Source organism: Ptychodera flava, chromosome 20 (genome assembly GCF_041260155.1).
Source record: "Ptychodera flava strain L36383 chromosome 20, AS_Pfla_20210202, whole genome shotgun sequence".
Classification (NCBI taxonomy): Eukaryota; Metazoa; Hemichordata; class Enteropneusta; family Ptychoderidae; genus Ptychodera; species Ptychodera flava.
In genome coordinates, this window is record NC_091947.1 from 8769937 (window position 1) to 8795708 (window position 25772).

Below are 25772 nucleotides of genomic sequence, written 5' to 3' on the forward strand. Positions count from 1 at the left end.
CTTGGCTACTATTCAGGTTTGATATGTGTACCTTAAATTGTTGCACGATAAGCAACATCATAAAATTTTATCACAGTAGATAGCTATCGTCGCCATGCCTAGGTTACCAAGGAAAGAATAGTTGAAGAAATTTATATCACTATTATATAATTATAAAAATATGAAGATTATTAATAAAAGCGTTTGGCTTTTTCACCAAGGTAACTTTCTTTTCCGCTCTGCAAGACTTTAAAATCGCAGAATGCTTTGCAGATCATTTTACATGGCCGTCTACGGCCCGTCGAATAATAGTGTATTAGCATTTCTGTAAGTAGAGGGCACATATACCGTGACAGTGGACGCGCCAAACACAGCTTTGTCGATACCCAGGGGTTTCATTAAGAGCCGGCAGCCGGCGAAATTGACCGGTTACTCTCACGATTTCGCCGGCTACTTTTTTGGAAAATTGAACTCTTTCATAGCTAAAATATTTTTACCTTCTGAACGAAAAACTTTCCGATTACAGTTGGAATTTTAGTAAGCCGATGTGCGTTACACTGCGGAAGGCGTAATTGTGAAGGAGTTTAACCAGCTGGACGTATGATATGTACTTCTCTTCGGTCTATCGACGCCAATAAGAACGTCGCCCAGAGTGGTTACGATACGATCAGACCTCTAAAGTCACTTCAAAAGCGATCGTCAGATTAAATCCAAATGTGCGCTTCTGAACGTAAAAATTTCATATCCTATATCAAGGTTCTTACTTTGCATACCCATATAGTCAAATAACCTTGAGGATCTTTGATTCTATTTGCGAAATATGGTAATGATTGTCATTTTTTATCATTATTCGTTATATAAATTATCCTTTTTACCTCTCCAGTGGTATCAAAGTTCTTCATCTACAGATTTCCATACCAAACACCAGGGTTCTTAGTTTCAAGCATAACATTATGAGTGTTTCATCCAGGATGGTATCAACAAGAGGGATTTTCCCCCTTTTCCAGAAAATTTCGGGGGCATTTCACCAGTTCATGTGTTCTACTTGTACCTCTAAGGTGTGACTGGCAAGTTTCATGGAGGGGGGGGGGGCAGTGGTCCTTGACAAATTAATTTGGAGTGCCAACATTTCAACAGAGGGGGAATCCCCAATCCCCGTCTAGATGTAACACTGTATAATATCATCTACATATCAAATTTATATCATTAATAATAGTGAATCATTATAGTTTACCTCCTAAAAGCATAGAGGCTCTGAAGACTTGTTTTCTTTGTTCAAAATATCGTTAACATTACCACATTTTATCATTTTATTATGAATTATCATATTTAGGCCTGATCTCCAAGGAAATGGCTTTTATGATATGAACACATATTGCCCTGGAACACTGCTGACTATTCCCCTGAAAATACTAGAAATTCAAGTGACTGTAAGCTGTAAAAAGTAAATTTTAGCTCATTTTCAGGGTTTCCGGCCTTCGGCCGGGAGGGGGAACACCCCCTCCCGGACCCTCCCCAGATGATAACCACTTGTGGTCATGGCAGCTGCAAGCCGCCCAAATTTTCATTCTAGCCCCTACTTCAAATTTAATAAAACCCTGGATACCCATTCGATACTGTTCAAAGTATTACTCAGCATAAAGGAAATTCAACCCTAATGAAATATCTAAACGATTTATTAATAATTCATATTTCGTAATTATATGATATTAATACAATATTTCTTAGATAATTCACGAATACCTCACACCGTTTTTGTCTCTCTCTCTCTCTCTCTCTCTCTCTCTCTCTCTCTCTCTCTCTCTCTCTCTCTCTCTCTCTGCGCGCGCTCGCTCGCTCTCTCTCTCTGAGCGCGCACGCTTTGTTGTAGTCACTAGCCTACACCATGGAAATTTTAAAATTACTTTATTTTAACCGATAAACTGATCGTAAATTGCCCCTTGTCATATCTGATGAGCTGTCATTAGTTGGTTTTTGCGTTTACTTCTCAATAATATTCAGCCATGCTGTGTGGCTGACTTCTACATGTATATCGACCTTCTGTTTACAGCGCCCTCAAAGTTCCATGGCCATATATTGGTAGGCGCGGCGTACTCGAGGGAATGCACGAACTCCACCTTAGATTCTCGGAAAGTGAACCACTGTGGTGCAAAGACCGACCGCAGCCCCTTGTTCAAACATGAACTTCTGTCACTATTTTGCTTCAATAATATCAATCTTTTGGTGAACCCCACCAAAACAAAAGTTCAACCTGTGAAGCCACCGAAACAAAAGTTCAACCTCGGGTCCACAGGCGCTCCGTAGCTGGGTAGTCCACAGTCCCTTGGTGGGCTATTCAGCTCTGGGACTATTCGCCCCATAGACGAGTGTACAGAAGCGAGAAACAACCCGGTTTCTCGCTTCTGTACACTCGTCTATGGGTGGAATAGTCCCAGAGCTGAATAGCCCACCAAGGGACTGTGGGTAGTCTGCTAAGTAGATCGATTGCGGCTCGATTTATCGATCCCGTCGAGTCGAAAATCGATCTAATTAGCAGACTACCCAGCTAAGGAGCGCCTGTGCTCGGGTCACTCTAATCATGTTGCGGAATAGCTGCCGCATATGCCATGGTATGCACGTAAAACTTTAACCTCTTCAACATTTTCGTCGTATGCGGTACGGAGGGTGGGGCCATCCGACTATCGTCGTGGCAAACATAAAAAGGTCTGTTGTATAGAGAAACCATATATTAATTACGTAGGTATCTTTACCTTTCCTCGATTTGTTGCAGGAAAGCACGGACTAAATTCTTGTGTATGGTGTGAGTGCATCGTCACCATGGTGTTCAATCATGGTTTGGTCTCACAAGGGAACAATCAGTACCGGGATGTGGCCATTTCGAATTCAAATATCTGCAACTTTTAGACGATTTGTTTCTCCAGTACCGAAATTAACACGGTCATATCCCCCATCTGCCAAGAGAATTGACTTTGATTGTGAAAGAGAATAGTTTTCATGAAGAAAGTAAAACGAAAGTATAAAACTTTTAAGTTTTGAGAATAGAACCACCATAAAACATTTTTTGTAGGGAGGAGAGGTGGCAGAGATTAGGATGGTAAGTCTATGACGGTTGCAAATCACATTTCGCTTCAATGATTTTTCCAGCCCCAGATTGGTATTCCACTACAGCAGTAATGTGCCACGTAATCTATTACCGGGGAAACAAATTTTGGTGTTGTACATCTACCAACATTTCTACCAAGCCTAAACTGCCGTGCCCTTTGCCCTGGCAACTGTATTCCTTTATAAATACCAACACACACATTCAAAGAGTTCTCAGTGACAGCTTTTTAGACCCGGCCCAAATATTGACCTAATTACCTGGTAAACATGATAAATATGCTGGTTCTGACCAGAGGCTACTGACTAAAAGTCACATTCCAACAGCAGTCAACGGGAAAATTGCATTAATAGGAACAATAGTACATGGTGGACCGTTGCATTGAAAGATAACAAAATACACTTGAATTGTGAATCAAACGAGTACTAGTCTCTATCCAGAGTGTCACCACGTTGCACAGGTCTGTGTACACATATCACCGGGTATTAAAATGGACTCTCGCTCCCAGCAAAGTTTTCATGTGTATACAGGACTGTAGACACGAACTGGTACAATAGTTTGGATTCTACTGGTATTTGCATACCACTTGAACCCAAAGTATAAATTACATCACAAAAGAGACATTGCTGGCACTAATATGTAACTCAACATAGGTTGGGCTGACGTGACCAAAGACAGGTATAGACTTGATTTTTGACAGACCCACCCCTCAGGAAACCTTTGTATTACCAGAGAGTTTGTTGCTTTCATCTACATCAGCAAAGCCAAACATTTGCTATGTAACAATTTTCACAGATTTATTTTGTGGGCAAGAAAAACTGCACTCACAAAAAATGATTTTCATATCATTGTCTGGTGATGACATACATAATTCCTGTCTGTTTTCACTGACTTAACCAGGCAGTTATAAAATACACATTGCTGAGTGTCACAGTGGCATTTTCTAGGTGCTTTTGATTGTTTTTCTTATAAGAATGAATAAAACACAACGCCCCTCTGAAAGGTTACTCTACTCCACATTCACCATAATGTATAAAGTTGTCATATTGTGACACAGGTTACTGAAAAGCTGAAGGCCAAAAGTCAATCGTTCCGTTACACAGGATTTGCCATTCCCTATACAATAAATTCTCTGTGACCAGGAATCTGCATCGGACAGAGGTAAATAATGAAATCAAGAGGGGAGAGGCTACAAGTACAGAAAAGATTCTTGGTATGTAAAATATTTTTAACAAAACAGAAATAAGTATAGGATAAAGCCCGAGTACGAGGGCTCTTCTGGTATATAAAGTCCAACCCAACGATAAAATGTCGAGGCCGCAGGCCGAGACATTTTATTGTAGGGTTGGACTTTATATACCAGAAGAGCCCGAGTATGAGGGTTTTATCCGACTTAAAAACTATCGCCCCTAACTGATATATTTTCGTTTCAATGTCTTTATGCCAACCGTCCCTTTGTAATGTAACATGTTTAGGATATGAATTAAAACTTTTATTTGTGAAATAGCCTTCCAATGTAATGGAACATCCTATAAATGCCCTAGGGCACATTATATAAATGCCCTAGGGCACAGCAGATTTTGTGTTGCAGCTGGTTTCCGCTGTGTTACCAAATTTGAATATTAAAACGTACCAGATGTCTACAGAATATGACATGTTCACTTTTGATTGGACAGTTCTTTACTACGGCGCTGTCATTCGTTTCTGGAATTTGGTGACCAAGGCTTTACGAGTAGATAAACACCCTGAATTGAGCACTCTGATTGGTCAATCAACAGTAGATAGTTTTTAACTAATGGTACAGCCTTATATAGTGATAATTATGCTGGTGTACACGTGTACAGCAAATAGATTGACTCAGTGCAGGCAGTGCTTGATATTGATTAAGACTTGTCTCAACAAGTACCCATCTAATACAGACCCCCTCCATACAATCTTTCACAGTCAGCAAACAGCACAACATAACACATTTTCCATATTTATAGTCACTAAATTTACACAGCTATTTATTGTGTCCGACAAAACCCAGAAAAAAACGTAAATTATTTTTTTGTACGGATGTGTCTGAGTTGTGTTACAATAAATTACTCTATAATTTGAAATACTTGTCAATAGCACAGACATAGATTTGTATTTGCCATAAAAAGTCAAAATGATTCATAATACACAAATGCAACTACTGCATCACAAAAATATGAGGCCAAGCAAACAGCAAGGGCAAATTTACAAGTGCTCAGTAACTGTAGTTTCTTCAACTTTCACATGTAGCCATCCCAATCAGCACAATTTAGAATTCAATATTTGAGAAGTGAAAACAATCTGGCAGAGACATTTGTAAGTCATGTAGTGGAGGCACTACAGCTGAACATGCATGTCACAAATCTGCTGCAGGCTAAGCGATAATCCCTTGCCGACTTCTGTGTATTCTGAACACCCTGATATTGATAGCTTGTGTCCAGTCAGGACATATTTACCCATGATTCACCTCTCTCTCTCTCTCATTCCAATACTCATCTATTGCAGTTGACACAGGAATTCAAATTATTCTGAACAGAAACAAAACAAAATTTTAAAGCTTGAGATTGTAGCTATGATATAGCAGTATTAGATCGCAAAAAGTACCATGGTAGGTAATTTTTCTAAAGGTTTCAAAATAACTCAGAGGACAAAAGTGAAAATGTTCCAACTTACATGTACAATTTGAAGGTATGCAAGGAATTCTGAGGTCCTTGTTGATATTTTAAATTACATACATCACAATTTACAAGACGACTTTCTCCATGTACAGGAAAGACCATCAATAATAGTATTATTGCTCTGTCGGTCTTCTCAAAGGTACAAGATTAAAAATTTTGAAAATATGGTAAGTAAAGAATATTACTTCAGCCCTTCTCTGTCTGTAAATTCTACTGATTCCTGAACAGAAAGAACATAAAACCAGAGCAAAAGACACTTAAATAGTTGTCTGTTGTCAATGTGCAACAAAACAACAGAATAAAATAGGTAAGTAAGTGTGAGATAATTTCTTATGTTTTGTGAAAGAACCCCATTTTTCCTTTCATTTCAAATCTGAAGTTCAATGGTAAAGACCGACAAGTTCAGTGATAAATGCTTGGGCATTTGTACCTCTGGCAAACGTAGTCAAATACACGCTTTTGATGAAGGTCAAGTGTAAATCTGAGAAATGACAGTAAATAAAGAAGGGGTGTGGTTCCCCTTTTAGTGACAGAAATGGCTGTCTGCTATCTGTTGGTGTCTTTTGCCCCAGAGTCATGGACAAAGGTCATAGTATTCAGATTCTTGACCTCAGTGACTACCATCAAGGTTATGAAAGGCATGTTTGGACACGCTCTACAAACTGTCAAAGGTTCACCACATTCAGTCACATCTCTTTTATTGTATCCCCGGTATTTATCTGAAGTTAAGCAGCAACGAAATTAAAAACACTGCTAAAGATTTGAAACTTAAAGACTTAATACAGTTGGAAATAATGGTAAAATCCCATATGTGATATTCAAAAGAAAAATATATATGTACCTTATAATTTAAAATTTAAATAGTAATAATGCCTTCCACAGAGAAAGTAACTCTGAATGTCATAAAAAATTGTAAAGCTCTCACTACGTCAACTTCACTGTGCATTTTACTTTTCATGAGGTACTGTGTTTAAAACTAGATTGTCCCTTTCCAGGCTGATACCGAGACAATAACCATACTTTGAAATAAAAGAGTGATTTTACAGTAATGTGCACACTGGAACAGAAAGCTTCAGACCTCCGCTCAAAATTTCCATTGGGGAAACTTCAATTCATTTTCTTTGAAAATCAAGAATGAACGATCATTGCACAAAGTTGGGGGATTAGAGAAACGAAGAAATTGAAATTTACCAACATTTCAATCAAAATGGCTGTTATACCCTGTGATAACTGTATGGGCTAAAGTAGATTTTTGATTTGCACACAAAAAAAAAGAAAAAAGAAAACTTAATTTCCCCAAAAGGCTTCAAAAGGAGTCTACAAAACTTGTAGACAATAAAAGTATTGAAAGAATTTGAAAGTATACAATGGTTTACCCAAGGTGCATTCTACCTTAACAGCAACACTTGATGATCTAGATATGATGACAGGCAGTGAAATATTTCAATGTCAGTAACCATAGGACATCTGCTGCTTCACAAGAAGCTCTAATCCAGGACAGGTATTTGTCCTGCGTTATCCCAGGTATATACTTGACCATAGAGCATATATAGAAATCTATGTGGGCACTGAGACTAGTAGTAAAACCAAAACAAAACCTCTGACAGAATGTATTGAATGGAGGAATGTTTCTCTGAAAGTTGAACAGCACACTTGTTTTGGTAATTCTCTCTACCATCAGGTCTTTTATAATTATTCATTTTTGATTTTTCATGTTTCTGATTGTGTGTTGCCTCGGCGTCTATTCCCACATGAAGAGGGATGTTTATCATTTTATTTCATCTGTACTGTACAAGTGTACCATCCACCTGCAGTACACTTTGCAAGGAAAGTGCATGCTGAGAGAAGTTAATACAAACGCCTGGTGGCATATTCCAACACCAAACTAGCTGCTCCGAGGAGGGCAGGCTCACTCAGGGTAGACACGGCCAGTTTGACACCCTGGGCTGATGGAAGGGCTTTCTCTTCGATGGTTTGCCGGGTTCCTTCCACGAGGACATTCCCGAGTATCCCACAGAGGACAATCAGTGATGGATTCAGAAGGTGTAAGATGCTGACAATGGCTGTACCCAGTGCTTGTGCACCTAGAAGTGTCAAAAGAAGACAGGCTGTTGGAGAACTACATCTTAAGTACTACTACAAGACACTGTAGTTGCATCCCCATAGCATGCGAGACTTTGGCAAGATGGCAAATATGCAATTACCGATAATATTACAGTTCATAGTGAATCCAATTTTATAATACATTCAGGAGGGTGCCCTAGCATGTCAAGATGTCAGCGAATTTTACATTCACTTCATTTAAATGACCCAGTTTACATAGTGCAATGCGTCAATGAAGATATAGCTACCCTTTGTGGCTGATTTACTACCCTTTGTGGCATCAATTAACCATTGAGTAAACTATAAGTTCAAAATTTCAACTGCAATTTTCATCAGAATTAAAGTCAATCAGGCAGTTTTTGTTTCATTGTTATGAACATTCATGTATGATCTCAGCATCTTTGAGATGCACTTCTGACATCTCGTCATGCTTACAGTAATCTCACATGTGTGGTTTGAAACAGTGATCATGAAAATGAGAAAAGTTACTGGGATTCTAGTCATGTGAGACTGATCCGATGTATGAACTCTGTCGAAAAATCTTTTTTTGATTGCATTGCCATCTGTTACAACAGATCCGGAATTTAGGGAATTTGATAAATAATCACTGTGTCATTTGAGTAGTACTGACCTTATGAAAACCACGTACGAGCCAAGGAAACTCACTTGAACTTATTTCACTCAATGATAGTGCTGCCTACAAAACTGCACAGTACAATATGAATATCTGCCATTTCACTTCTCAGGTTTACTATTCAAAGTTAAATTTGTTGTTAATTATGGCAGCTGAAGTACAGTATGAGAAAAGAAATTAATTTTTATGTGACATCATGCGTGATGAGTTAACGAAATTCTCTCAGGGAAGAATCAGGAACGTATGTTTGCAAAGAAAATTTTGAAAAGTAAAATATAAGTAAAATTTCACACATCTAGCCAATTTACAATTTACAGAAGTGGAAATCTTCATTGTGCAATAACTAACCTAGGTCGATAACTTTCTGGGCGTGTTTGTTTCCAAGCCTTGCCGCTTCTACAAGATGTTTACCACTCAACTCCTCATTGGTGTCAATCTTCATCCCATCAACTATAAGCTGCCCAGCTGGAAATGCAGGAAGAGAAAGATTACAAATGCTGTACGTTATTTTGCAAGGCCTTGCCCTGTTCACCCCTAATTCCATGTAAAATAGGTCCATGCTCACCACTGATTACAATGAGTTTGGGCCAAACCATTATGGCAAACAGGTTAAAGCAATCTTGGAAATTTTGAAGTAAAGGGGCATAGTTACAGTCTCTAGACTGTATGTTTGTCACTTTGGTATTCTATATTGATCAGAATTTTGAATAATGGCAAGGAGTCGTTGACAAAATGTGCCATTCAGCCTCTCTGACAGGCAGAATTGACATCAAAGAGCGATGGTAAAATAAACAGCATCTATCTGAAGTACAAGTTATTGTTAGTGGGTGCATAGTTACTTCAGAATACTGGAAACTTTAAGTTGCGGAGTATACTTGATACTAATCATATAATAGTGCATCAACATTATTGAGGCTGATGGTTGGTTTTAAAAGAACATTACAATTATTTTTTGACTGTTTTCATGGATAGCTCTGTTTGCTTGCCTTTGAGATACCGAAATTGAGGACTTTGATTCTTAAGAAATGAAACATAAAATATGATAGCTAGTGACTTTCCACGTGAAGTTTGATGTCAATGATTTAATTGTCAGCTAAGGTAGAATACCAGTATGCCTTGGGGACAGATATTTTGTCTCTCAAACTTTTACATTATTCTTTTGGTCTACCACATGTGGGGGTTCATTTTGAAGTTTACGGAATTGGGAATTTCATTTTCCCTGACAGAGATAACACAGGGATGGCACCTGTTTTGAATTTCAAATATCGGTAAATGATTGGTACCGGTAGTCTATTTCTCTGGCATGGTTGCCTTGAGTTTTATTCTTGATTTTGACAGATTACGGTGGAAACTTTGCTTGAGCAAAAGTTTAAGTCTTTCATTTTTCAGACGCCAACTCCCTTTTACAGAAACCCTTCATACTCCTATCAACTACCAATGGTGCCACAGAACAGCACTGACCATCTGCTACCATCTCAATCTTCCATTAAACTCTTCAAAACAGCTGTTACAGGGTTACAAAGATGAGACAATCACCTAATCACCTACACGTGTACAGTATTAAATGATGATGAACAACACATATGAGGAATCTCCTTCATGTGGAACTGTAGAGCACACACAATTCTTTTTTATTACATATTTTGACAGGCAGCAGCTGGAGATTGTTCAATATGTGACCAGCTTATTTGAGAGAGGAATGACTGTCAATAACATATCATAAAATACCTTTACTTCAAATGTATGGATGGATATTTAAGCATTCTCCATATTATATTACAAAACAAAAACTGATATTGCTTATGCCACATCTGATTGCACTTTACAAAATATTGACGGACTCTGGGGAATCAGAAAAAGCTTCAATAAATCAACAATATGAACCAAAGCTGCATATACACAAAACACAGAGATTCAGAAATTATCGGTTACATTTTACATTCACTGAATATATCTATCACTTTTTTCAGTTCCATATATAGATGTCAACTCTTTGTCTATATTGGTTCACTTTTTGCTATACGAGTACCAGTGTAACTTGCTAAACATAACATTATTTTTAGGGACCAGTTTCATTTCAGCTAAAACACCCAAACTATCATAGTTCAGTACCAGTTACTCTTACAACAACCTGCAAATATATAGGAAATTCTCATCTATTTTAACAGATTCAAAAACAGTGGTTATCGCATTCCGTAGGCACGTGTTTATCCACTTTTCAATGAAACTGGAATTCCGCAAACTAGGCAATTTTATCCCTTTCTTTTCCCTGTGTGGTTACCATGGCGTCCAGCCAAAAATCTGACACAATGTGTGAACTTTGCCCTGTGGTGCAGATAACACTCACATATCAAGACAGATTATCTTAACACTCTGGGTGAGAATTTTAGGCATGGCTGCTTTAGGAGTCTGACACCTTTATCAGATATCCACTTCATAACTGATGTGTTTTCCCATGGAAAGCTACCAACCAATGCAAACAGTATGGCAATTATTTTTATCAATATGCCTGATTAAAGTCTCATGGGCATGATGTTGCCGACAAACACAACAAATGTCTAAATTTGGTTTTAATCATCGGTTTACTGCCTTGGATACAAAGGTAGACTAGATTGCTATGGGATTAAAATGTTAATTACGGCTATTATCATGTTATGTACAAAACCAGGACAGAACCTTTTGTATGCCCAGTACCGACAGACAAAGCATAAGAAAATTCATATTTGTTATAATTATTTCAGAATCTATCGATTAGGCTGTGAAATAACATACGACCAGAATCTGAGCCGGTACGGTACAAGTGCTTGTCTTGAAGCAACACTAAAAATAACACTTTACAGAGAGTACAGCCCAAAAAATATGACAAAAGCATATGTTATGAGTATTCAGCAAGTGATGATTAGTGGACACAAAGACATTTTGTTTGAATTGTTAATAACCTAGGGTTAGGGTTAAGTTTTAGGAGGTATTGGAAGGGGGGTATATGGTTGGGGTTATTTAGAGCCCCTTAAAGGCGGAGCCTCCCTTTAAAAGGACGCGAAGCTATGGCGGCGTTCATCGTGTAAAAGGACACCAAACAGGCAACATGAGGGCACACGCTCCAGAAAATGCCACTTTTTAGTTTTCCCTGGCCGCAAAAACGCAGACAGACTGCCAAGCGGTCAGCGCGAAGTTGCTGCCGATCGAACTCTGTGATTATATTCAAAGCTAACGCCACTGGGAGACAATTTTTTTACGAAATTCAAGCGTTTGTGGTGGGGAATCAGTGACCGTTGGCGATTTGAACCGACCGTCAATCAAACGCTTGTATAAACTCTGTTTGCAGGATTAGCAAAGGGTGACAAAAGGTTGAGATCAGTGTAGATCAGTTTGAGTAATTAATGTTATTGAAATCAAACATCGTACTGGCCAAGTGTTTGACTGGGAGGAGAACTCCACTAATGCGAGAACCTGGGATTGAAAAGTGCGGCTTTAAGAAAACCCTTTTAGTTTGCAATCAAAGATGTGTCCACTAATTTTCAGTTTTCCCCATTATTCACATATATGTCTTTCAAATATTAAACTTCAAAGGTTTGAAATGCTTTACATGTGTGTATGTAGGGGTGATTGTTGGTATGGAACCAGAAAGACAGGCCAGACGGGGTTAATTTTCAAGTTTGATTAGGGGCCACATACTTGTGAAATCAGTCTCCATGTCTAATCTGCTTAATACTTATTCCTGAAGGAGATAAGCGACTCCATCCCTGTATTGACCTCTTTAGTTTGGTGTTGTGATTAAACTCAGTTGTTTACATATGGACAGGTTTGTGCTACGTTACGGAAAGGTCTAATGCAATAAGCTCACACCAGGTATTTAACCATATCAAAAACGCAGACAACAATATTTGTATTCATTGAAAAAAAACAGAGAGAGGGATGTAACATCCACTGTGATATCATCAACCCTTTGAGTGCTGTAATTTTTTCCCACCAAAATTTCAGTACAACATTTTACCAAGTTTTATGAATTTTTCTGTGATTTTTTTTATAATTTTGGACCAAAGAAATATCACATTTTATTGGCTAGAGCTTTTTATCAAAATTTTGGCAAGCTTTTTATCAAAATTTTGGCAAAAATCTGAAAAAAATTTACTGGGGCATATTATATATAGGTGACAGAAACTGACTTCGGTGCTCAGAGGGATAATCTCTACCGCTTACCTTTATACAGCCTGCGTGCCTCTCTTGTGAAGGCAATGCCAGAACTGTAGGCTTCAACACATCCACGGCTGCCACAGCCACAATGTGGTCCATCCAAGCTGACGGCTATATGACCAAGCTCTGCGGCACAGAAGTTACTACCATGTACAAGATTGCCGTTCAGAACAAGTCCCCCTCCAATACCTGAAGGAAAAAGTCATCTATATATTGTAATGTTTACATACTGAGTCAAAACAAGAGGCCATGTGTCCAACGGCAGACAACCATTTGCCCAACATAAGGAGGGCAAATAGTCTATTGCCTCAAAGATACAAAGTCCGCCGTTTGGGTTATGTTTTCATTACATGCCTTTCTTTAATATACAAGTCATCGTTGATGACACAGTCCCCACTTGTTATAATGGGTACTTTGATTACAAGTCCTAAGAGAGGATAGAGTCCTCTTCATTAATTAGGTCTGTGATAAAAATACTTTGATACAGATGGCGCTCAATGGCCAAGAATGAGTTCCATGGTGATGAAAACATAGAACCAATGTAGGCCACCATCCTAAAGTTCATAAAATACCGTCAATGACGCTGTACCTTCTCTAATGTGTGGCCAGGTCAGGTAATTGGTTGTTGGCATGGAGTATTGGTAAATAGTTGATGATGTAGGGGCATGAGGTGAGATATGGACCCAAAGAACCCAAAAGATGATTAAATACATCAATCAAAAAAAATTCTAAGCTATAGTATAAACTGCCTAAAGATAGTTCAGTGTGGAAAAAAGGTTAAATAATTCAGAAATAAGAATTAACAGTCCAAAATAGTAATAACGCACTTCCCTACTGACCTGAGTGCATGTGAAATACACAACCTGGCATCTGTAAATTAAATGTATACCAAGTGATCATTTTAAGTCACTTTTAACTGTTTTTAAGGGATATTCCACAGAGTCCTGTGGAAATGATGAAAAACGCTTATCTGGTCTTGTGTTTGTAAAACCTCATGGCTGATAATTGTCATAGTATTCAAAAGAAATTGAAAGTGAAGAAATTACTGTTTTTAATAGGCATATTTTCCTTGAAATACATGACCGTGTAAAGAATATATGCTAAAAGTGTTTAAGAGTAAATTTCTTTTCAAAAAATAATTTAATCTGTGACCAAAGGATTTTATTCTTTGAGTTTACAAATTCAAACATTGCAATTTGTTCAATCATCTTGTGCAGTGCAAAATTTATAAAATGACTGAAAAATAAAAAAAATTGGCAGAATTACAGTCTTTGTGATGTAAAATCATGGGTTGACATCACGATAATTGTTAATCTGTTCGAAGTACTTTCTATAATTTAAAAAAGAAAAGTTCATGCAGAAATGGTAACATATATTGTCAGCAATGTAGTGTTAATTTTGACTTTACATCAAAATATGCCTTTGCTGGATACCAAATATGTAGGGCGAAATATTAAAATCAGCCGTGTTCAGCAAAATCCACACAACAGCATTGATCCTTTTCTAATTTGATTTGATTTGCTTATGTTATCCTTGTATGACAGTCAGTACAATATGGAACTTAAACACAACACAGTGAATAAGTATGCTGTAAATGAAATGGTGTGGCTGCATCCACATGCAGCAATAGGAGTGCCTTTGTCTCTCACCCCTCATTTCCAACCTGTCCCATCCCTGAAAAAAATAGTTTGGTCTTATATTTATAATGTTAATAATTTCTGTATTTGTTAAAATGTGCGCATCTCGAAAACTTTTGATCATAAACATTTTCATTGTTTTTATAGCGACCAGTCAGTTAACCTGTTTATTTTGAATCTTTGCGCATTTTTCTCAGTATTTGACATTTTCAGAATAGCTTCTTATTCAATTTGTCATTTTCTAAAAGTTAAAATCTCCTTTGTGTGGTCAAGCTTTCCACAAGCATCAAATGTTGTACTTCATATAGGAAGGTCTGCCTCTAGAGGGCGGGCATCATGAATAGTGTTTGTTAATTATTTCCTCCACATAAACTTCTGATTGTACTGTAAACATTGAACATGGCCGACGTCCGATTTTCCTGTCTAAAACTTTCACTCATTTTCGTTCATATGACTCTGAAACTCAAGGAAACGATTGGGAAGAAAGAGTTATCTTGAAATATTGAGGTACTCGCCGATATTTTGCAAAATTAAATGAGAAAAAATGCAAGGAAAATGCCGACAGGCTTACACAATGACCGTTTACAGACTCAGAGGCATATGATCATCTGCAGATTATGCAACAGGCCCATATCACGTGAGGCCATGAGGGGTATCCACGCAACTCAGTACCAAACACTAGCGCACAGAGCCAGAGGTGAGCAAACACAAAGTGAGTACCCCTAACGTCAGCTCAGTAGTCTGTAATAGATCGTAGTCAACTAAGAACCTTGGAGAAAGGCTACATGTAACACTGTGGCTGTGCCGCTAAGTCCCTTTTGATTTTTGTCACAGCTCAAAATCGTTCTCCTACACCTCAACCTGAACCATGAACACCCCCACCAGTTTATGATATGACCCATCACAATGGCATAACGTCAACGGATCTTGACAGACGGAAGTATTGACAGACGGAAGTAGTTGACACCAGCATACTGGTTTTCAACTCTAATACCTTCTCTGTCTATAAATAGACACGAGAAGGTAAAATGAGTCACTAGGAATTAATCAACAGGATGTTGCAAAACATTTTTGCATACAATTCTAACACTTAACAGATTATCACTGGTACCATATTTCATAAAGTTTGATGCAGTATTTACAACACTATGAGATCAACATCTGTATCAAGTTTCATCACATTTGACGTTGTATTAATTTGTGGCTATATCACCCTAATTAGGAAAGTTCATTACTTATGCAATTACAAATTAATTAAAATGACACAGATAAATGTCTTTTTCAATGTTAAAGCAATGTGAGCTTAACATCAGTTAACATCTGTATAAAGTTTCATGAATTTGATGCAGTACATATTTCTTGACATATCAGCCTACTTACGAAACTTCAATATTGACATGTTACTGCTACATGACGTGAAGCAAATTGACGAGCATATGTATGAAATAGGTCAATGTCAACTTTGAATGATACTGGTGGAAATATGTCTGAGTTATGGCTCTGTACATGAAAACATTGTAATAAAATGGCTGCCTAGCGACCATATTGGATCGTATCACATAAAAAATCGACGTACATATGTATGACATAGGCCAATGTCCTTGTACCAACTTTGAATAAAATCGGTTGAGATATGCCTGAGTTATGCCTCTGTATATGAAAAAATCGTAACAAAATGGCCACACAGCAGCCATATTGGATCGTATCACAAAACAAATTGACGTGCATATCTATGACATTGGTCAATGTCCTTGTACCAACTTTGAATAAAATCGGTTGAGATATGCCTGAGTTATGCCTCTGTATATGAAAAAATTGTAATAAAATGGCTGCCTAGCGGCCATATTGGATTGTATCACAAACAAATCGACGAGTATATCTATGAAAGTGGTCAATGTCCTTGTACCAACGTTGAATAAATCGGTTGAAACATGTCTGAGTTGTGGCTCTGTACGTGAAAAATCGTAATAAAATGGCCGCCTGGCAGCCATATTGGATCGTATCACAAAACAAATTGACGTGCATATCTATGACATTGGTCAATGTCCTTGTACCAACTTTGAATAAAATTGGTTGAAACATGTCTGAGTTATGGCTCTGTACATGAAAAATTCGTAATAAAATGGCCGCCTGGCGGCCACATTGGATCGTATCACAAAAAAATTGACGTGCATATCTATGACATTGGTCAATGTCCTTGTACCAACTCTGAATAAAATTGGTTGAAACATGTCTGAGTTATGGCTCTGTACATGAAAAAATCGTAATAAAATGGCCGCCTGGTGGCCATATTGGATGTATCCCAAAACAATCGACGTGCATCTGTATGACATATGAAGTAATCCTTGTACCAAGTTTGATGAAATCGCTTCTTGCATCTCTGAGATATCTGCGTGAACGGACGCACGCACGCACGCACACAGCACGCACGCACGCACGCACGCACACACGGACGCACGCACGGACATGACCAAACCTATAAGTCCCCCGGACGGTGTCCGTGGGGACTAACAAGGTAGTTTCATTTTCAAAGTTTTGGGTTTATCTGCAAATGACAATCATATGCCTATTTCAATGATAGACAAAAATCCATTAAAAACAGAATGAATTACATCATCAAACAGATATATATCATCCATTGATACATTTGAGTAACTTTCCAGTGATGTACCAAATTTTTTTTTGCATAATCCTGTATAAACTTCCTATGTAAAACATGTAATTTTGTCAATTTTTGAATCCTGAAGTTGTGAAGTTGCAAATACTGTCAGGTCATTTTCACTCAAATGATGACTATGCGGCCCACTAGGTCATCAACAAGTTACCTTTGACTCCTAGGGGGCACGCAATGTTCAATATACAAGGCATGTAATAATAATTTTTATGGCACTGAATATATCTTATTCGTAATACAATGAATGATATCCATATATAGTTGAGTACAAACACTGTCAGTTGAATGTTGTCCCTGGTAGCCAGCAGGCATTCATGGACAGGCACACAAAGGAAGGATGCCTGGTGATTTTAAATAGCTCACCATACTCTACAAATGTATTTGAAGTGGAGCTAATAAACATAGGGCCAAAGTCCCTGAAGCTACTATAGACATGGATACAAAATTAAGTATTTCCTGACTGTATGAAATTATCTCACTAAGGTCATCCTAGGGACCTGTAAACCAAATATTAAAGCTGTCTGACCAGCGGTTTTGAAAAAACAAGCGACTCAACAGTTGACAGAGCTCTGCTGTGTTATGTAGAGAATAACCTTTTGTGACACATGTATTGATGAAGAAGGTGGATATCTTTGATAGCTCATTTCAGGATGGCCTGACCAAAAATGGAAAAAAAATTCCGTAAAAATACAGATTTGCATACTTCATCACAATTTTAACAAATCTAAGTTGGGTTATCCCTAGGGACCTGTATACCAAATAACAAAGCTGTCTGACCAATGGTTATAAAGAAGATTTTTACCAAAAACGCCTTTTTTGGTGCTAATTTGCATATTTTCAACAATATCAAAAATTAATAAAAAGAGTTTCTCAAAATCATATATTTTTTCCACACAACAAATATCAAATCAGTAAGTACTGCAGTTCTCAAGATATTTGAGTGGACGGACACCTCACAAACGGACATACATACATACATACATGCATACATACATACATACATACTGACAGTGCACGCCGGACAGATACCCATCCCAATAGCTTCTATAGACTATATTAGTCTATAGTAGCTAATAACGAGAGTTAATTACATTACATCTATTAAAGTAAACAAGACTTGCTTAAATCAAGATTTTCATCATAAAAAACAGCATATCTGTCAGGTTATAAAGAATCTTAAGCTGGTTATCTTTTATCAGTATTGTCATCCTATTAACCAAGCACATTTTAACTTTCAAATTAACATTGTAAGTAAGTTCTGTTGAATAAGTTGAGACTGTACATACTGAGAGAAAGCACACTGAAGAGACAAATGTTTGAAACTGAAGAAGTTCAAGGTCATCAAAAGCATCATGTAACACTTTCATTGCACTGTTTACACAGATTGCATAATTGCTATAAATAGCACATGAGGAATCTTACAGCCAGCTTTACCATAAAAACCCTATCACTTTGACCACTCTATTTTTTTCCTCAAAAAGTAATTTTATTTTATCCTTACCAAGTCAACCATAAATGGAAATTAGAACTTTCTCTATCTCTATTATTTGACCACCCTATCATGACAAACTATTTTGAGCAATTTCTTTTAGATGACATACAGGGCACAATAAATGACGGTTCAGAATATGTCAAAGTTGGGATTCAGGTGAGTTGCCTTTACATGTTTTAATCCTCCAAGATGGTAAGCATTTCACTATGAACTGTCAAAAAAAGTTGAACTTTCTGATAATTCTACACTAAAATTATTTTGGCTTTGATGATTTCCTAATTAATTCAATTATTTAAAATCATATTAATTATTTTTTTCTGGGTGAATTGATAGGGTTTATACAGTACAAGAATTACATACAATGTAAGTCTAATTTTGATCAAAAATGACAAAAAAATTCCTTAAAAATACAGATTTGCATATTTCATCACAATTTGAACAAATCTAAGTTGGGTTGTCCCTAGGGACCTGTATACCAAATAACAAAGCTGTCTGATCAGCGGTTATGAAGAAGAAGATTTTTTACCAAAAACGCCTTTTTTGGCATTAATTTGCCTATTTTCAACAATATCAAAAAATTAAAAAAACAGTTTCTCAAAATCATATTTTTCATCTACACAACAAATATCAAATCAGTAAGTACTGCGGTTCTCAAGATATTTGAGTAGACGGACGCCTCACAACGGACATACATACATACATACATACATACATACATACATACAGACTGACGACGGACGCCGGACGGATACCCATCCCAATAGCTTTTATAGACTATAGTCTATAGTAGCTAAAAATAGGAATTTGAATTAACACATAAAAGGAAAGAAAATATTACCACTACCTGTTCCAGTAGCAATGGCGAGAAAATCATCAATGCCTTTGCCGTGACCAAATTTTCTCTCACCCAAGGCCGCACAGTTTCCGTCATTGTCAACCCACACTGGAAGGTGTAGTTTGGATGAAATTGGAGTTCGCAGATCAACGTCGCTCCATCCTGCAAACAATGTGTTTATTTTCAATATTTTGTACATGTCAGAGTGGGATTTTTTTTTCTCCTTGCATTTTCAAAAAGAACAAACAAGACTACATTGAACAGAGTTATTTCTGAATATCGATAGTGATTTGTAGAGTTTTGGGAATGAGATGGTTCAGCTAAAATTCCTTTGTTCTTACGCTACAATTTATCATGTTTGGTCTTCCAGGCAAAGATCTACGTTTGCATTCTTCACACTACTATAACAATTATTAAACATTCCTTTTGTTCCTGATTAAACACTCCTTTTGTTCCTGGAAAGCTTTCCTGGACATGTTTAGTTAACATATCTCGTAACTATGGAAAATGATAATTAGCTGAGCAAAAAAGCCACGTGGACGAATCAAATTTTTTTTAACATCTTCTATAAATAGTAACAGTTTCAACCGTGTTATTGTCTTTCTATATTACATGTTTGTACATATGTTCAGATATTTGGAGAGACACTGCAATTCTGAATGCTAATCATAATCGTTAACAACGGACCGTTTTGACAAAATTGGAGCAGTAAGGCTGGGACAGTACATAGATAATACTCCTACTTTGAATAAACTGTTCCTAAGGGTGTTTTCTATCTATCAAACAACTCACAGAGTGGAATTAAATTCCACTTACCATCCAAAGCTTTGGTAGAGTGCATCACTAGACCTTCATGTGGGTTCACACGCCCTCCAGTGCTAACACCTGCAACAGAACAAACAAATATTATCTTAATATTTGTTGCAGTTTTTGTCCATCGCAAATTCCTAAACCATCATTTCAAATGTACAGGTAGAAGTCACTGGTTTGTGTACATCATATATGAACAGCTGTGCTACCAAAATAACTTATATTATTAAGCTTGGTTGTAGCATTTTCCTCTACATATTTTGTTACAGCTTCTAATGTTGGCATTTCTGTACAATTCAGATACATGTACATTCTACAAAATGCAACACTATGAAGGGTCTATGCCAGGAGGATTTAGAAGGGACGGGGAAAAAGAGTCAGAGATATATTAAAACAAAGAAAGAAGGGTAATAGTGGCAAAATTACTGCATACTCTAATAATGCCATATGGTCTTTCTCGTATCCAGACACATCCAGCAGTCGTGCCATGGAAACTACAAAAACTGGGATTTAAAAGAACTTTTGAAAAGACCTGAGATAATGAGTTTCATTTTATGATACATTTTATAAACAGACGGCATGCTATCCTGTAATGCGAGAAGCGGCGGGGGTCACAGACTGTCAAAAAGAGATGATCATTAGAATTTTATGACTGGGCTGACTCTACACAATTTATGCCATTTTGTATACCCCTTTGACCTTTACACTGACATTCATGACTTCCATGTCCTTCGTATCAATAATGATGAGATGATGACATGTGTTGGACTGCATTTTGTGCCTTCAGCCTTATACAGAACCACTTGAATCAATGGACTACTGGCAATGTAAGTCCACAAATCAGTGTCACAACATGGGAAAATATCAGATCTACACAGCCATTCTGCATTTTACTGGAGAAAGCACATACAATACTTCATGCATAAACCATACATAATGTAGATATATATTGTAAGCTTTACTCTGATTCCAAAGTATTGGGGCAAGGTCATTACTTGATTTTGAACAACTGCACCAACAATTTCAATGGTGAGGCCTGTCCTTCAATGATACAAATGTGTTCAAGCAACCATGACACAAGGTAAAGGTGGTTGCATCGCTGTAAGAAGGTTGAAACAGACACTTTGTTGAAAGCACTCATCTTCTGACAATGAATCTGAAAACTTGCATTGGATAAAGTTTATATGTAGTAAAATTTTTGTGAATGTATATTATTGAACACATGTAAGCACAATTTTAGCACTTGTATTATGGCACATGAGGGTGAGGGGTGGAGGGTTGTTCAATTACAGAATTAAGCTATTCTGGCTTTTTCTGTCAAGTAAAAAAATTTGCATATACTATCTTCTTGCACTAAGGGGATAATGTATGTCTGTGATTGATTGTGCTGAACTACTGGTGCATTTAGATTATCATTTTAGGTAATCATATAACATCACACTAATTATGAAATTTAACTTTCTTGTATATAATTTCATTAAACAATTAAGTTCAAGTACCCTTAGTCTTTTTTAATCAAGATATTCTGCCATAATGGGAGGAATTACATTACAACAATTTATAAAAGAAACTTGTATATTCTGAGCAGGGTAAGTGAAAATTATGTTCAGGAAAAGTAGAAAATAGTTTACAAATGCTGGTGCACACATCTGTTACACACTTCCTTGCATGAAGGTTGATTTCAAAATACAAACATCAAACTATTTAATTTGATTGTCTAAGTTTCAAGGAGAGTTTCTCTTTGGAGTATCATATATGACATTGGAGGAGCTATCAAAACATTGAAGGGTTCAACAAGGACCCTAACTGCTATAACAATCCTATTTGATGCTTTCTATAGGCTTTAAACCTTACAGATAAACATATCCAGAAAGTCAATATATTTAGACTTTGACATGTAAATTATTAATAAGAATAAGGGGGTAATCATGCAAATTCTTGTATTAAAGAAAAAATTAACCTACATGTATTTACTAGAGTTTGAAATCAAAAATTGGCTCTAATTTCACAGGAAAAACAAAATTTCCATTTTAACAAAAACAAGATTGTCAAAAGTTAAGCTTTCCTACATGCTTTACAAAGAGACAAGCTGTTGCCAACAAATGAATTTCAAAATTTTGAGACTCTAAAAATCTGTCTGTGAGGTACATGTTGCTTTTAGCTTGAGAAGTAATGTAAGCATAACCTGTCCACACCCAACTGGCAATACCGAAGTCCACAATCAATATTGATAACAATAGGTTTGGGCCAAACCATAGTGGTAAAAGAGAGTTAAAGTTGCAAAAACAATGGATGGTCACCTGAAATCTTTTTAAAGTGTTCACTTTCACCGCGGGAGGGCGCATTCTGCGCCAACGGCCAGACTGCGGGAGGCGCGTAAACGCGCCAAGAACGTACGCGTTTATATGCGTTCGATATACGTTGGCTTTGTTTGATCTACATCATGTTTGTTGACTATTTCTCAAGCCTAGCGCAGCGTACGAGGTAGAGGTCAAACCTAAATGAGCATGCGCGCCAAATTTGTAAACAAATGCCGCCATACTTGGTCATTTCTCCGCCGTAATTTGTAAGGATCGTGTGATCAGTTGTTGTTTTTCTGTCAGAGGGTATTTAAAAATGGCGAAGCGGGCACAGTTTAACACCGACTAAGTCCTTCAGCATGTTTTTCTAGACAGTGATAGTGGAATTGTCACTGATCGTGAAACTGAACTCGACGGAGATAGCGGAAGTCAAATTTCAAATTACAACTCTAATACCGAACTTGAATATGTTCCCGAACCAGTTGAGCAAAGACAGAGATTGCAAGCAAGATAGGAAGGTAGGCCAGCTGAGCATGCTGAGAGAAAAGTGCGACAAAGGGTCAGTGACCGACGTCACAAACGTTGATGGGGTATCCTGTGGATGTTGTACGACATCAATCTATCAATGATAATTACACATCGGACTAGCTACCAGTATATCAGCTTATATGTAATATAGCTCTCTTTTGAATGTCAGATGATACCTGTTGTTCGAAGATGAACTTGTAATAAATATGCAAATTAACCTCATTTAAGTACAATATGTTTTATAGTATGTGTTTCCCCTACTGAATTTGAGTTAATAAAACGTAAGTAGTAACTTTTTAAAGTGTTACGCTGAAAAAATACATTCTCATATTGAAATAACAAAAAATGCAACATTTTTTGATTTTTTTTGTAAAAATCCAATATGGCCGTCATGATCACGTGACCTTCTAGGTGTGTCACATGACCTTTTGTTCAAATTTATAATGCTCTGTTATATTGCAATACTCACTGAAAAAATTGTCCCGAATACTCTTATAATTACAAAGATACAGCTCATGCATGTAAATCAATATTTATAAGGACATATATCCATAGAAAACTACGCACAGGAATGCATGTATAAAAATTAATTACGCAGTGAAAGTGTTAAAGTGTTTACTTTTTGCTTAGTGCCAATCTTCAACTTTATAAAACAAGTCATCGTTGATGACACAGTCCCCGCTTGTCCATTTTGTTACAATCTTTGGTGTCTAGGTAGCTGTGGTCTAGGTCGCTGTGGAATGACATTGATGCAATCTGAGGAACGTTCAATAAATGACTCATCTCTGCCAGTAATGACCACTAAAGGAACTTTTGATTACATCACACATAACAATGCCCTCACTGCCTCTAGTGTCATGACGGCACATACTATACACATGGTTTGGTGGAATTTTCGAAATGCTATGGGATTGGGTATGTTGTTGTAATCAGCCATCAGCCATTGCGGATCATATAATGAAACAATTTAATGTGCACAAGAATGCAGCCATAGTATTTTATCTTCGTATCACGTTTGAACAAAATCAGTCCATCGAGGGACAGTGACCTATGTTTATGTTTCAAAGACATAAAAAAATCACACCAAAATTGAAATCAAATGGCTGTCTATTGACCATATGGATCATAGCACAAAATTAGTAGACATGCATATGTATGCCATAGTACTTTATCTTTGTACCAAGTCTCAACAACATTGGTTAAGGAATATTTGCATATGATTAAGCCTCAAAGACATGAAAAAATCCAAAAAAGACCATTGGGCAGAGATATTGGAAAAAAATTTACAATCTGGCAGCCATATTGGAACATGTCATGAAGTAAATTGACATGTATGCCATAGTGCTTGATCTTTGTGCCAAGTTTGGACAAAATGGGTGTAATGACCTTTGAATTATGCTTCAAAGACATGCAAAATTCCAACAAAATGGCAGTTCTGCAGCATTATTGGATCCTATCGCATGGTTAATTGATACATGCATATGCATGCCATAGTACGTGCTTTGCCTTTGTGCCAAGTTTGAACAAAATCGGTTCAAGGATGTTGAGTTACGGTTCAAAGACATGAAAAAATCGCAAAAAATGGCCACCTGTCAGGCATATGGATCATTTCACAAAATAAATTGGTGTTCATATGAAGGGCATACTGTTTTGCTTTTGTGCCAAATTTGAACAGAATCGGTTCAAGAATGTCTGAGTTATGGTCCATAGACATGAAAAATCGCAACAAAATGGCCGCCTCACGCCCATATTGGATCGTATCGCAATATAAATTGACATGCATGTGTAGGCCATAGTGTTATGCCTTTGTGCCAAGTTTGAACAGAATCAGTTCGAGGATGTTTGAGTTATGGTTCAAAGACACGAAAAATCGCAAACAAAATGGCCGCCTTGCGGCCATATTGGATCGTATCGCAAAGTAATTTGACATGCACATGTAGGCCATAATGTTATGCCTTTGTGCCAAGTTTGAACAGAATCTGTTCAAGGATGTCTGAGTTATGGTCCAAAGACATGAAAAATCGCAACAAAATGGCCGCCTCGCGCCCATATTGGATTATATCGCAAAATTATTTGACATGGATATGAAAGCCATAGTGTTATGCCTTTGTGCCAAGTTTGAACATAATCTGCTCAAGGATGTCTGAGTTATGGTACAAAGACATGAAAAATCGCAACAAAATGGCCGGCCATGCGGCCAAATTCGATCGTATCACAAAATAAATCGACGTGCATCTGTAGGTCATAGTGCTATGCCTTTGTGCCAAGTTTGAACGAAATTGGTTCAGCAGTGTCTGAGAAACTGTTGATGACGGACGGACGGACGGACGGATGGACGGACGGACGGACGCACAGACGGGACCCAATCTATAAGTCCCCGCCGGACTTCGTCCGCGGGGACTAATAAGCTACATAACCGATTATGAAAATCTGGCAGACAGACAGCAGAGCTTCAACTAAAGATTTTAGTACAGACTGCAGCACAAAGAAAATAAACTGAAAAATAACAACAAATACAATATTACTTGTCAGTACCATGTACCTATTGCCATGGTGATGGGCAAAACAATACACATATCTATTGACAATTTCACGGTAGATTTTATACCCAAACCCTTTTGTTATGATCAGGTATGGTAAAGTCAACAATACAAGGTCCTCAGATGCCACAGTTTTGCTGAACAAAAGGCAGCGAAAGATAGAAAGACACTGGGTTCTCAACATGCTCTGAAAGGTCATCTTCTCAACCAGTACACTCAGTGCCCAGAGACTTTAAATGACCTTTAACAC

The 25772-nt window shown here is 37.4% G+C and overlaps 1 protein-coding gene across 4 annotated transcripts in view; it reads right to left on the reverse strand.

The window, feature by feature from the left end:
• Window positions 1-5057: 5057 nt before the first annotated feature.
• The window catches only part of LOC139119944 (bifunctional UDP-N-acetylglucosamine 2-epimerase/N-acetylmannosamine kinase-like), a 36430-nt gene continuing 15715 nt past the window's right edge, over window positions 5058-25772 (reverse strand). For 2 of the 4 annotated variants that reach the window (XM_070683909.1, XM_070683912.1), the window contains 5 exons: window positions 20161-20229; window positions 19351-19506; window positions 12713-12895; window positions 8861-8977; window positions 5058-7859 (listed from right to left, as the gene is read on the reverse strand). In XM_070683909.1, coding sequence (XP_070540010.1) covers window positions 7624-7859; window positions 8861-8977; window positions 12713-12895; window positions 19351-19506; window positions 20161-20229 — 761 coding nt within the window. In that variant the 3' untranslated portion in view covers window positions 5058-7623. The remainder of the gene's footprint in view (window positions 7860-8860; window positions 8978-12712; window positions 12896-19350; window positions 19507-20160; window positions 20230-25772) is intronic. The other 2 variants (XM_070683911.1, XM_070683913.1) reach the window with 1 other exon arrangement.